At 42.2% G+C, this 15200-nt stretch overlaps 1 protein-coding gene across 9 annotated transcripts in view; it reads right to left on the bottom strand.

Moving 5' to 3' along the window:
- The window catches only part of LOC119661449 (probable G-protein coupled receptor 158), a 207119-nt gene that overhangs the window by 62971 nt on the left and 128948 nt on the right, over positions 1-15200 (bottom strand). For all 9 annotated transcript variants that reach the window (XM_038070796.1, XM_038070795.1, XM_038070794.1 and 6 more), the window contains exon 3: positions 1086-1575. In XM_038070796.1, the coding sequence (XP_037926724.1) occupies positions 1086-1541 (456 nt within the window). In that variant the 5' untranslated portion in view covers positions 1542-1575. The remainder of the gene's footprint in view (positions 1-1085; positions 1576-15200) is intronic.

Here is a 15200-nt window from a genome sequence, read left to right as displayed (position 1 = left end):
TATGGTCTAGACACGAAGCGCTTTAATACACTTCAAGACTGTTGCACCATCGATAATTATGATAGACAAAAAGGATATCGGAGTATATCCATGTATCCTACACGCAATGGATTTTTTGTTTTTAAGTGCACTTGAGAAATGCGAACTGAGAGGGTATCCTTTTCTTCCTTCCAAAGGGGTGGCAATTGGTAAATCTCTGTCCTCCTTTTTGAGTGACATATTTATGGACAAGATTGAAAATGATCTACATTCCAAAGGCCTGCTCCCTAAAATCTGGTCAAGGTATGTAGATGACAGTTTTCTCTATTTTCCATAAAAACGAAGTGGAGATGTTGGAGGTCCTAAATAAAGTATATCGGAACTTAGGATTTAGGATGGAGATAGAAGACAATGGAGAATTCTTATTTCAAGATTTAAGGATCATGAGAGGGAGAAAGCGGATTTCTCTTGTTATTTTTAGAAAGCCTACACACATGGTGAATGATTCAGGAAACTTCCAACCACAATCATTCACATGATCCGCAGATTGTTCACTGTACCCCTCAGTGCTGAAGGATTATTAGAGAAAAAGAGTATATCATCGACACCGGAGTGAAATTGAAATTGAATCATTGAAAGTCCCATGAGGCAAAACACGGAACTCCAAGAAATATGGGCACTGACAAGTTAGGATCCTCCAAGGATCATAAATTAAAGCGTTTTTGTGCTAATGAAAAAGTTTTCAGACTTTGGAGTATGGAGCATTCTTAACCCAGACCTTTAAGGGTATAATTTTCTTTACCTTCCCAGCGCACATACCAAGGTGTATTATTAATTCAAGATGCCTCCGAAAAAAATCTGTTTGAGGCATTTTTGAATAGCCATTTACCACTCTTGCGGTAAGAGGAGATTCTGCTGTTCTAGGCAATTTTTCATTTTCCTGATCCGGAAACATGAAAACAAAAAATCGACTAAACCCAAAACTGTTCAACCTGCTAAGAGCCTCCATATAATCCTTACATCGACGCGCCATAACTCTTGTTTAGCAATAAAAAACCTGAAAGCTATAATTTACACGTGAAACACAATTCAGGATAATGACTTACCGGATCGGGTGGTATTTCCTCTAAAACTCGAGCTTCGCATGGTGCTGGGGTTGTAGTGGAAACAGGACCGCTCGACGACGTTGTGACTGATGAAATGGTTGTGAGATGAAGTTTGGACGAATCTAATTGATGTTTTTGCCTATCCTTATCCTGCTGCTGCTGCTGTTGTCCACTAGACGATTCGGTTGTTGTTGTAATTTCGATGAATACCGAAAGCAAAATAATGATGAGTAGAAAGCATAATGATGAAGTCGGATGGAATAATCGGCGGCAACGACACGCCGAACAATTAGAACGTCCTTGGTGTCGTGTGGTCTGGGTCCTTGTTGGTAGCGGGGGTGAGTGCTGGTTACGAGGCGGATGGGAGGGCGAAGGAGGAGGCGTTGACAACAATGACGGCGGCGTAGATGGAGTGGGTGGTTGAAGACAATAGTGGGGCGGTATGCTATCCCCCATATCACCGATTTATTTTTAGATTTTCAGCAAACATCTGTGAATGAGACGTAAAGAAAGAAAGGAGGTCATTATTGTAGATGAATCAACCGAAAAACGGGTAATACAAGAACAAATATTAAGTTGAAGGAGCCAACACCCCGACAAAATTGGGACAGCGAGAAGTAAATTTTTGTAGGTATCCTTTGAAGGATAGTCGTCATGCGAGCGGTTATTGCGTTTCGTGTAACGATTTTGTCCTAGAATTTGATAATAGCTTTGTATTTGGCTCATCGTTTAGGCCGACTTCTTAGTTGGACTGCGATATAATCGATTTTAGTCCTGTTTTAATGAAAACGTTACGAAGATAGGTTGCTATTTTGCCGAACGCAATTGAGTTGCGTTTTTATGTGCTAGAAAAGGTCCCTTCCAAGGTTACATTTACGTAATCAGTTATTAATGAGCGAACCTTGGGGTGGAGTTTATGACTTGGATGGCAAGTGTAAAATATTGTTAATGGAAACGTGCTAGGTTTAGTTGGGCATTTACAATATTCAACCTTGAGGATGGAAAATGGAAGTTTGACGTTTGTTTTTTGACCGTAATTGATTAAAGTGTTTATCAGATAATGGATTGTGGTTTTCCTCTGAACAATAATTAAGATTCTTTTGAGAAACAAATTAGCTTTTGTAGTAAAAGATGATAAGATAAAATGATGGATGATCAAAAGGCTCTTGATTCAGCGCTGAAAAATAATATCTGTAGTATCTTTATGGGAACTGGAAGGGGCTTTTTGAATAGAAATAGATGACTAGATTCGCGGAAGGGAAGATTATCATATTTTGAGATTATGATCCAAACAAGTCAGCCTTCCTGAAGTGGTCTGTACTAAGCGCCATATGAAAAACAGGAAACATTCCTCGCAGACATGGTGGTTAACTCACGAAGGAAAATATATTGGGTTGGGGAAAAAGTAATGTCGAATTTGTGATCGAATTTTAACGCTGTATTTAACATACTTAGAATTATCCGATTTAAGTCAAATATGCGCGGTTTTGTTTGCAAACTTGTTACCATTTAGAAGGCAACTCCATTATCCCCCTCTTATAAAACCCCCCTCCTTATTTACAAAAAACTCAGACAGCCAGTTTTCGCAAGCCTCTTTTGAGGCGAACTTAGTAGCACCAAGCGCGTTTTGAATGGACTAATGGCGTCTAAGCGCCACGATGACCATAAGCATTGCTCCGCCTGCTGCAGGTGTTCCACCACAATCTGTGGCAACCACTTCAGCAGGTTCGCGAAGGCAATAAACTGAGGCGCCTGCTACGAAATAACGGCGGGGGCAGGTGTAACATCTTATCGCCTCTTCTTGTACCAGAGATTCGCCCAGCGCTTCCTGCAATACGCACACGTAACTTTACAGCTGGTCCTAGACCAGTACCGAATCATTACTCGCAGCGACACAATCCCGGCCGCTATCAACTTGGGATTATCGCGGAACCTGGTCACCAAGGGCTAATGGGTGCAGAGGTAGCGGCATCAACAGCACCATACCGCACTGCAGCCAACACTTTTAGTACTCGCCGAAGCACTCTCCTTCAGCGTCCGACTGAAGTCTTTGCTAAGGTTCGGGACGAATTCCAAAGAGCGTGTATAGAATTCTCGGGAATGAATCCTTTGCATAGACCAGATATTCATCTCAGTAACTCCGAGTATTCGATCTCAAATCAATGATGAGATTGCATTCCGACAGCGTGCTGTTATGTCGCTACTGCAACTATAATCCCTTGTGTATTGTGGTGCAGTTGCGGCTGTTAGAATGTACGGTCAGAAGTTTCGCTTTCGCGTTACTGGTTTTAGTGACCAAAGAGATCCTACATGGCAAATTCGTCTGAAACGTCGGCGTGACTTACTAAGGTAGGACATTGCTAGGCTGACTTAATTCAATAAGAATAAAGTGCAGGGGGTTTACAGGAACTATGCCATCCTCAGTGAGACACTCATAGTTGAAATTACAACGCGATGCGATGAACCAGCGAAGTTTTTCTAAATCTATCTACGAACCGGAACAGAACGTCCAGACAGTGTGGTTTTCGGTAACGGAAACGAAAAACATTAGGGTGGATTTTGGGGATTACCCAGCAACATTGGTGACCTCCACATCGAAGTTATGATTGAGACAGTCTTCTATAAGTACCTAGGAATTCTGCAAGGAACCCATGCTCGAGTGGGTGATTTGAAAGATGCTCTACTGTTTGAATTCCTGCGACGTATAAAGTTGGTGCTGAAATCGCATCTCTCAGGGAAGAATAAGATGTACGCATTGAATATATTCGCACTGACTTATGCATCCGGAATATTGCCGTGGACAAAAACCGATCTGGAAACGTCCAACGCGCATACGGACAATTATGTCCAAATTCCGAATGGATCATCCAAACTCTGCCGTGGAGCGGATGAACCTGCCTCGTAAATGGGAGGTAAGGGGGTGGTTGACGTGACGACACAACATCATCGCCAAGTTGACTCGCTATGCGCTAATTTTTATAGCAAAAAGCAGTCAAGTCCTTTGAATGAGGCTGTCTGTAAGGTAGACTGTGCACTAACTCCACTGAAGGATCGATCTTTCAATCCTCTGAATGGGGTGAAGTCGGTCCAAGAGCGGATCGATGAATGGAAGTCGAAGGCAATGCACGGTAAACACGTGAATTGTCTTTGCCAGCCATTCGTCGATTTGCATTTGTCGAACAGCTGGCTGTGTGCTGCAGAGCTCTTTGCTGAGACGGAAGGATTTGTGTGTGCCATTCAGGGCCGCATTGTTATCACCCGAGCTTACAAAAAGCTTATAATGAAAGAACGGGCGAGGAACGACCAATGCAGAATGCGTGGTTCGGCGTTAGAGAGGTTGGACCATCTTATTTCTGGCTTGGCGATGGTTTGGGCCAGCTCGCCGCACTTCGACCACGATCTTTTTCGCTTGAGATTTTCGTACGTGATCCACTTTTCATCACCAGTCACTATCCGCTTCAAAAATGGGTCGAATTCGTTCCGTTTCAACAGTGCATCGCAGGCGTTGATTCGGCCCAAGAGATTTTTTTGCGTCAACTCGTGTCGCACCCAAACATCCAGCTTTTTTGGAATCCAATCTTCTGCAAATGGTTCCAAACGGTTTTATGGTCCTTACCCAGTTCCTGGCCAATCGAGCGAATGCTCACATGCCGGTCTACTTGGATGATTTCGACGATTTTATCGATTTCTACGACGATTGGCCTACCAGTACGGGGTGTATCTTCGACATCCACTACACTAGAACGAGATTGATCGAACCAACGCTGTGCTGTGCTGTGCGAATCGTTACAGTATCGGACCCATAAATTTCACAAATTTTTTTGGCCGCCTTCGTTGCATTTTTACCTCTAATAATATGCATAATAAAATGAGAGCAAAGAGAGTGGCATATGTACTTGACGTTTGCTCCCAAGAGAGCTGAGCCACCCAGAAAACGAAAACGATTGATTAGAAATAGCCAGACAAGAAAGAAGAGTTAGGTTGTTGGACATGCTATCATCTTTAAAAAAATTTTGACCGTAGGTGTTTATGCGTAGTCCTAAGTTATTTAAACGATATACCATCAAATAGATGTCTCAAGTACTACCGGCTTATTTTGATAGCCTCATGATTTAAAGCTGGATTCATAGCAAGGTTGTGAGCTATCAAAAACCGAATCTTTAATGGAAGAAAAATTTGCAACTCCGTTCATTCTCCTTTCTAATTAAGTGGTCTCATATTTCTGTGCTCACTATCAATATCGTAGACATCATTATTGAACCAAAGGGATGTGACGATTAGCATTGGCAGCCGCATGTTACTGTACCAGCAAGTAGTCGTGCCATGATATTCGGGGTCGAGTTTCTTCAATATTTTATTGGCAATTTGTTAGGTTCATATGAACGATTAGGTTAGGTTCATATGAACGATACTTCAAAAGGGATTTAATATTATATGCTTAGGTTTTTACATTTGGTTCAGGCGTTGGTCATATTTTACATGTTCACGTAGGACACTTGTTATTTTATTCTTGATACTTGTATGGATATTTATTTTGATCTGTTGATAGTTTTGTTTTTAGGTAAGTTTATTATTACATTTTTCCTGCTTCCAACGGAAATGAGCATAGCATGTTCGTAGTCGCCTTTCGCCTGCTTCCTTAGTGCTATTCGCTTTCGTAATTCCTGGCGGCGTTTCTGTCCGGTCTTAATTAACCTTAGTAACGTTGGTAACACGCTTGTTTTCTATATCTCTTCTCATCGCCGGGAAAAATGTTGCCAGGGCGAGGTCGGTTGAATCAACTGGAATGACGAACATGGATCATAATAATTTTGGTATATCTATGGGTGTGAGAGCTGGGATCTTCCTGCAGTCAAAAAATTAGGAACCTAAAAAGCAGTAACAGATTTAGGTCGCAATGATTGTCATTAAAATTTTCAGGGGTTGAATGGGTTTAGATAAACAAGGCAAAGTTCCTTATCACCTTTAACTCGGCACAGGTATTGGAAATTGCACTCTCTCAGGAGGGTACAAGTTCGAGAGTTGCAAGATCACAACCATCGATCAAAAACTTGATCTGAAGTACAAAAAAAAAAATATCACTAGCACCAAAGGAAGGAAAACCTAAAACTATAAAACCAATTAGCAATGCAGCGAAAACACCTCAGGAAATGGAAAATGAACCAAAAGGATACTATACAGATGAAGAAGAATTGGCTAGAAAGACTGGCTGGATGGACTGGATCTTGCAAATAACAAGAGCGTCTAAGAAAAGAAAGACAGACTCGTCACCGGAGATCATTAGGCAAAGTCCCGTGAAAATCGATAAAGCTAGAAATGCAACGAAGTTGATAGTGAAACTTCCTCCACCGATTAATATTAGCGCAATCGATTAGCACCTGAAAGTTAAAAGCCTGCTGCCGGTAGCTACGATAAAGGAGTAGTCAACAGTTATTCTAAACAATAATGTTTGAAAATTACAGCTCTAGACGCAGATGACTACAGCATCCTCTCGAAAAGGCTGAACATGAAAAAAATCCAATGGTACACGTACGAAGACAAAAACAACAGGCCTCTGCAGGGTATGATTAGGGTACTCCACCCAAAGTGGCAAAAGGAGGATATTGAAGGAAATCTAAAGGAAAGGGGCTCTAAGATCCTAGACGCAGTGAATATTTTTAAAAAGGAATATATAATGAAAAAGGATAATATATAATGAAAAGAGAGAAACAATAGTTACGTTCGATAATAGTGAAGAGCCAAACAAAATTCACAACTTAAGACCTATCGTTAATAGGATGGCCAAAGCACTGAGAAAAGTCTGCGACGTAATACTCCGGTGCAAAAGATGCCAGGATTTTAACCGCACACGAAGAAAGTGTAATCGAAATCCAAGCTGTGTGAAAAGTGTTGGTAACTACGAATTTTCAAAAAGTCTAAACAATAGAGCTTCTCTACAGAGGCTGTGAAGTAGCGAAAGAATTGTAGAAGCTAAGACCCAAAGGACCGCAGCCGCCGAGGTTAGGTGCTCAGGTCTCGCAAAAACAGTTCAACCCCCCTTGTTAGATACCAGAAGCAAGGTGCAGTGTAGTGACGATAGTAACCAAATATTGAGAAGTATTTTAGACAGACTTGACACTTTAAATGACTTGACAAACAACAGATAGTAAACAAACAAATTTTTGGCAAACTTAAGCAGTATGCCGTAAAGAGATAAAAATATAACCAGAAAACCAAATGGCAAATGACTTGCAAATCATAACGTGGAATGCAAATAGCCTACAACAGCAGGGTGGTATAGGTCCCAGGGCGAAACGTGAATTGGTATCCATACGGTACCGTTCAACGCCTGTTGAACGAACCTCAACAGCTCTACTACCAAACCCTATCTCCACCTCCACGTGGTGACCGCTGGGAGCTCTTTCTTAACGAAAAGCTGCAGATGGAGAAGGATGGAAGCGAGTCTCCCGCACCTAAAACGGGACGAATTGTACCAATTGGTCCTCCAGGTTCGGGGTTGGGTAGGGTGGATAACTCTACACGGAAAATAACTTGTTACGAAGCCACAACAGGGGCCTCGGACAGGACTGATAATAAACGACAAACCCGGCAACGTCGACAGAATAACGATTTGCGCATTTCCTCATGGAACGTGCGCTGCCTGTACAGAGATGGAGCTGTTAAGCAGCTAGCCGATACCCTGTCCCAATATAGGGTTGATATAACGGCGTTACAAGAGATGCGATTGACAGGGACCGGTTTCCTGGAGAAGAACTGTATATTATAGCGGTCATCCAGTAACCCATGTGCTCGGAGTAGGTTTCTTAGTCAGCCAAAAAATGAAACCTGCTGTTATGCGCTTGCGAGACAAATTTAGAAATATAAGGCTCATTAACGTTCACGCCCCTACAGAGGAGACTGCAAAGTCGGAGAAGAATACCATCTACGAGGTAGTAGATCGAACCCTCGAAGCCTGTCCCAGATATGATATGGGAAAAGATTAGATATTGTCTTCTATTTATATAATAATAATCGTTGGCGCAACAATCCATGTTGGATCAGGGCCTTCAAGTGTGTTAGAGCACTTCATTCAAGACCGTAACGGTACACTAGGAGGCAATGTGGTCAGCATTGCGCTCGCCCGAAATTATTTCCCTGATTTGACTTAGGTACTCATTCACAACTGAGTCGACTGGTATCCGACGTCAAATCACGATACAAATTCCACTGCCACCAGTGAGATTTGAACCGCGACCTTCCGTACTACAGCCTTGCTTGACAATCAGGTGATAGTTAACACTGAATCCATCCACAAAACAGCTCTGCGTAATACCTATAAGAGGGCAATGGTTGCCGCAATAACCGCAGTTAACAGAGATCCTGGAGATGAAGCATCAACAAATGATCTTCACAACCACCTGAAGAACGTTATCATAAATACGGCCACAAACACACTTGGCCCCAGCCGCAAAAAGATCGGAACGGCTGGTTTGACGATGAATGTAAGCTGGCTACGGAGCGGAAGAATGCTGGATACCGAGTAATGTTGCATTCTGAACGGACGCGGGCACGCGCAGAGATTTACCATGAACTCCGTCGAGCGGAGAAGCGACTTCACAGACGGAAATAGGAAGCCTGGGAGAACCAACAAATCTGTGAACTCGAAAAGTACAGGGAGCAACCACATCAGGGGCGGAAATTTTACCAACAATTCGACAGAATGAAGCCTTATACACCTCGATGTTCATCCTGCCGAGACAAAGAGGGAATTCTGATTTCCGACAGAATGGGCATATTGAAGCGATGGGTTGAAAACTTTGATGAACTACTCAACAACCAGAACATCGGCGAGTTGGAGCTCCCGCCAACTGAAGACGACGGACAAATGCAGCCAAGTATAGAAGAAACAGTCCGTGCAATCTATCGGCTTAAAAACCATAAGTCACCATGAGCCGATGAAATTACAGCCGAATTGGTTAAATATGGATGCGGCCAATTACACCAAGTAGTTCATCAACGTGTGCTGGGATGGCGAATCAATGCCTGATGACTGGCAAAGATGCATTATCTGTCTCATATATAAAAAGGGAGATATCACAAAGTGCAGCAATTATAGAGGTATCACGTTGCTGAGTACCATCTATAAGATATTCTCCACTATCTCGCTAGGCCGGATAGCCCCATACGCCCAGAACATCATTGGCCCATACCAAAGAGGCTTCACTCCAGGCAAATCAGCGACAGATCAGATTTTCCCTCTGCGGCAGGCGATGGAAAAACTGTTGGAATATGGACAACAGTTGCACCATCTGTTCATCGACTTTAAAGCCGCCTATGATAGCATAGCCAGGGTAAAACTGTACACGGCCATGAGAGAATTCGGTATCCCGACGAAATTAATAAGACTGACTAGGCTGACCCTGACCAATGTGCGAGGCCAGATAAAAGCAGCAAAATCACTCTCAAGACCATTCGACATCAACAACGGTCCACGACAAGGGGATGCGCTATCATGCGTCCTCTTTAACCTGGCTCTCGAGAAAGTGATCCGTGATGCTGAGGTGAATGCAAGAGGTACGATCCTCTTCAAGTCCACCCAACTACTGGCCTATGCTGACGATATCGACATCATGGGAAGAACCACCCGAGACGTACAAACTGCCTTCATCCAGATCGAGCAGGCGGCGCGAGATCTTGGGCTGCACATCAATGAAGGCAAGACAAAATATATGGTGGCAACGTCAGCACCGAAGACGAATCAACCAACAACATCAAACCGCACTGGTCAACCACAAACACGAAGAAGAATAAGGATAGGAGAATACAACTTTGAGACCGTTGGCAATTTCTCCTATTTAGGGTCGAAAATCACAACCGATAACAACTACGATGATGAAATCCGCGCACGGTTGTTGTCAGCCAACAGAGCCTATTTCAGCTTACAAAAACTGTTCCGCTCGAAACGTCTCACCATAGAGTCAAAACTCTTACTGTACAAGAAAATGATCTTGCAAGTTCTCATATATTCCTCGGAGACTTGGGTTCCTAGCAAGCAAAATCGCAAACTCTTGGTCGTGTTCGAGAAAAGAAGAATTTTTGGCCCCCTACATGAGAATGGATGATTTCGTAGCCTAAATAACGACGAAATCTATGAGCGATAGCATGACCATCCGGTTGTGGATAAAATCCGGTTCAATAGGTTACGGTGGGCGGGTCACTAAATCCGTATTGATGAGGATGATCCATCTTGAAAAGTCTATAAGGGCAATATCTATGGTAGAAAAAGAAGATGAGGCAGACCCTGCCTGAGATGGAGCGATTCCGTAGGTCAGGACGCCAGACAACTTTAGGGATATCGAATTGGTGGACCTCGGTGCAAAACCGGGATGTCTGGAGTTCCTTATTAAGGCAGGCCTAGACCGGATACCGGTTCATTTGAGATGCAATTGATTTGGGCACCATATTCAAAGCTCTGTCATTAGTTTTATAGCGGTACCGGTTTACTCATATACTCAGTGCAGACTGTGCATTCGCTCTGGTGGATCCAAGGCCTAACTTACCCCTCTGTCCTAGTTATAAAGTACGCGCCGCAGGTTGTAAAGCGCGTTGAGATCACAAGGAGTTTGCCCGCAATATGGCCATAATCGCAACGACCGTGAAATTCTCACGGGAGGCCAATCCCAAATAATCCAGTCAAAAGAAATTTTTTTTCGGAGCATATCTCTCATAAGGCCATGCCCGTTACTATGATACTAGATAACCTCTGGTGAGATTTCATACAATTGCCACTACAGGTGAATCCCTTGCAGCCTCGAGTCTGACTTTCTTGAGTACTTGGGGACGGCCCAGTTTTTGTGGATGGCAAACAAGTCGGAAAAGAGGAAGCTCAGCGCTTCAGGTATGAAAGATTTTGTTGATCTTTTATATAAGCATATTTGAGTGCACGATGGTTGCATTTATATATAGTTCGTAGGGCGTATACGTTGAATATACTTGAAATTCAGTTTGATCTCTTAGAGAGAAACAATTTGACACGAAAGAGGCAAGTTTGACCTACTATAACTTTTTAATATTTCCACCACTTGTCAATATGACGCTTCCTATTAAAATGTATCTTGCTGCAAAATTTTACAGATCCAGTATGGTCTTAAAGGAGGTTCGAAGTAAATTTTCAGAATATAATAATATACTTTATTTGAGCAGATATCGCCATGGGGATTATTTTAGGGCCTAAATATTATGCCTAGGGACGACGGGGATTTTCATGTCTTTAGGTTGGATAGTTTCTGAGAACAGGTCCTTGAAATAATACGCTGTATAGTGACTTAAAAGCCTCGTGACTACATCCAGATCAGGCCTTTAATAAAATAAAAATGCGGAACTGACCACGACCAACCGGCCCCGCTTATGAAAGGGACAAAGGCTAAAGAAAAAGAAGAAGGTCCTTGAAATATAATAATTGACTCTTTCGGACTCTAGCACTTCTCCCCTTCGCAACCAATGTCAAAACTAATATTTACTTTGAAAATACTAAAGAGACCCACTTGGCTATATTCGGTGGAAAAAAATTTCCACTCCCCCCCGTTTTTTGCGCGTATGTTTGTAGTTGTTTCTGAGGAAATGGGTGTGACAGTGACAGACAGACAGAAGACAGTAAACCGATTTTAATGAAATTTTTTTTCAGCAAAACCTTAAAAAAGTTACTTGGAGTCCACTATGTTCATTTTCAACCATAACGGGTCACCAGAAAAGGTATTGTGTTAAGAAATTCCAGGTTTTGATTGGACAGGGAAGCCGCTCAGATCCTTCTCAGTATCCTCTGAAATCTGAGCGGCCTAGTAAATGCTTCAGTGCAGATTGCGGGATGCAAGGAAAGTTTTGTGATCATATTTTTGTTTTGAGTGCAGTGTTCAGATCGACTTAAAACTGTGGCCAAAATGGAACATCTAGGGATACGCTGAGGGACCTTAGATAAACCTTAACTTTGTACTGCTTTAATAGCAAAGCAATCCTTTTAGCGATTCCTCAATATCCAGGATTTATTTTTCCATATTTGCAGAGTTTTCTTTTACGATTTTTTCAAAGTTCATACAAATATCCTTTAAAATTGTATTTTTGAAACCTTCTTGGGTTTTATAGGTGACTGGATAATTTTGTCAATATAGCAATATGTTAACGAAAACCTTGCGAAATTCATTTACCGTATTTATTAGGATCTGAACAACCATCTTTTTATAAATCCCATCATACTAAAAGTGCGTGTCAACATCACGAATTCCCAGAGAATTGCTAATACGTTCATCAAATTACTCCTAGAAATTTTAATAGCGGAATCAAGTCCTTCTGTTTTATTAATAAGCCAATGGGACACTTTTGTACATCTTTCCAGATAAAACTGTGGCTATTATCTCAACTTTTTATGTGTGCGATATATCCATTAAAATTTTATAACATTTAAACGGGAATTGTTGACGTACTTTTTTCTGTACAGGAGAGCAACATTCAAAGTTTAACGTCAGAGTAATTTTCAATTTTATGTATGTCCTTCTTGGGAAAGTGCTTTTGTATGGGAGTGTTATGTGCCAGGAATCTATTTTTATATCGAGGTTAATCTGCTTCACAGTCGCCGAGAGTGGGAAATATGAGTTTGAAACAGGTATCCGAGTACATTCATCTTCATAGTGGAATAGATAGAAAATGGATGTTGAATTCACACACGTGCTGTTTTACGGTTTTAATATTTCATCGCAGTAGAGTTTGTGAGATAAAATCCAAACTTTTCTTGGTAAAGAGATTTTCTTTCCTAAAGTGAAAGTTTGGTCTCGGGCGAAAGTGTGAATGGTTTGTGTGTGTATGTCTGTTTAGATGTGAAATTGAGAAATCTGGTGTGTCCTGGGGAGCCTTGGGTATTATGTTTAGCGATGCCCAGAGAGACAGATAAAGGAGGGAGAAGCTAAAATTGGAAACACCTGATAGCCCGTCCTTGTTTGGTAATTGAACCTGCTGGCTAAAAGATTTATAAAAATAAAGCGAATATCATACATATCTAAAATATCATGAAGTTTAGCAGCTATCGCCAAAATGATGCTTCAGATGCAAAACAGGAGATAATTATTTTTAAATCAGTTCCAAATGTCTTTGATCTAACTTTTGCTAAGCGCTAGTTTAGTCTGGAACAAGAAATTGGCGACCGTCAGTTCTCAAGGGATGGCTGAATATCATAATAAATAACCTACAGGGAATCCTATGACTAAAGCAGGATACATGTTTAATTTTTTTTGAAAAACGTAAAACGATTAATTTAGTTCTTTTATCTTTATTGTTGAGAGGACTGATTAGTTCAATCTGTCTCCCTTCAGACACCACCATTACCACATGTTATTTATTTCATTCGCGACTATGAACAATCGGGTTGCAGGTGGGTCGTGGATTTTGGAGGCTTCACTAAATTTGATTACTCCATGAAGTATAGAGGACATGCTCTTTATTTCAGTGGAAAGCCTGCACTTACAGCTTGCAGTGCAGTCAGGCAGAAAAGAAAGTACACTAATTCCCATGGTGAACCCGAGTATGGTCGGCATTCCTGTGTCATATTCCCCAGCAGGATCACTCTCAAGACCAATCGACATCAACAACAGTCTACGACAAGGGGATGCCTTATCATGCGTCCTCTTTAACCTGACCCTCGTGAAAGTGATCCGTGATGCTGAGGTAAATGCTTGAGGTATGATCCTCTTTAAGTCCACCCAACTATTGGCCTATGCTGACGATATCCACATCATGGGAAGAACCACTCGAGACGTACAAACTGCCTTCATCCAGATCGAGCAGGCGGCTATCGGGGCGAGATCTTGGGCTGCACATCAATGAAGACAAGACAAAGTATATGGTGGCAACGTCAACACCAAAAACCAACCAACCAACAACCTCAAACAGCACTGGTCAAACGGGAAGAATAAAGATAGGAGATAACAACTTTGAGACCGTTGATAATTTCTCCTTTCTAGGATCGAAAATCACAACCGATAACAGCTACGATGATGAAATCTGCGCACGGTTGTTGGCAGCCAACAGAGCCTATTTCAGCTTAAAAAAACTGTTCCGCTCGAAACGTCTCACCATAGGTTACGGTGGGCGGGTCACTTAATCCGTATGGATGAGGATGATCCAGCCCGGAAAACCCTATAAGGGCCAATTCGAATTTTCTCCTCCGCCTCTAGGAAAAGCAGAAGAAAGGGAAGCTGGTCGAAACTGGTCTAATACCCTACCCGAATGAAGGGAATTAAAACAGGAAATCCAGGCTCCGTTGAGGAATCGACCTCCTTGGGGGTTGGGTTTGAAGAATTCACTCAAAGCATTCCCTGTTTTGAGATTTGTAAGCTATCTTGAAATTGATTATGCTTCCAAAACGGCTACAAGGTCTCAGAATAGGACAAATCTTTCATCTACGGTGATGGCACTCGGGGAGCACTCCTCTTCTACAGGTGGAACTGTGCTGCTGTATTTTGACAAGTCTGCCGAAAGTACGCTTGAACCTGATGTCGAATTAATGCTTACCACGTCTACTAGGTGGGCCTTCCTGTTCTGGGAACCGGTATCAAACAGAATACCAATTACGAGATTCCAATTCATGATGAGGAACATCTCGATAGTACTCTGTTACGTAAGAATGGAGACAATGCCTTCTATGAACAGTTCAGAGCAGTTCAGGAGTGACATCTGAAAGGTGACATTACGATCGTAATGGGTAATCGGAAGTCCCAAGCTGGGCTTTGATAACACCTTGCTCGGACAAGTGATGGGGAAGCACAGCTTTGGAGACCGTAACGACAATGGTGAGATATTTGCGGCTTTCTGTGTCTTCCACCACCTCATCGGTGACATATTGTTGAACCATAAGATTAGTAGGAATCGACAGGCAAAGTATCTCTAATCAGATTGACATATTGCAGTCAGCAGAAGATTTAAGAGTTGTTTTCTGGGTCTGTAAAAAAAGAGTCTGTGTTGATCTCGGCCTCGAGTGTAACCATCGTTTAATGGTCGCCTTACTTCGTGTGCGTACCACAATCGCGTCTTATGGTAGAGGTGAGAAGTTCTGATCCCCGAAGATCAGCTCGGTTTGCTTCCGGAACAACC

This window comes from Hermetia illucens, chromosome 1 (genome assembly GCF_905115235.1).
Source record: "Hermetia illucens chromosome 1, iHerIll2.2.curated.20191125, whole genome shotgun sequence".
NCBI classification, from domain to species: Eukaryota; Metazoa; Arthropoda; class Insecta; order Diptera; family Stratiomyidae; genus Hermetia; species Hermetia illucens.
The sequence above is the reverse complement of the archived record's forward strand: the minus strand, read 5'-3'. Positions and strand labels throughout refer to the sequence as shown.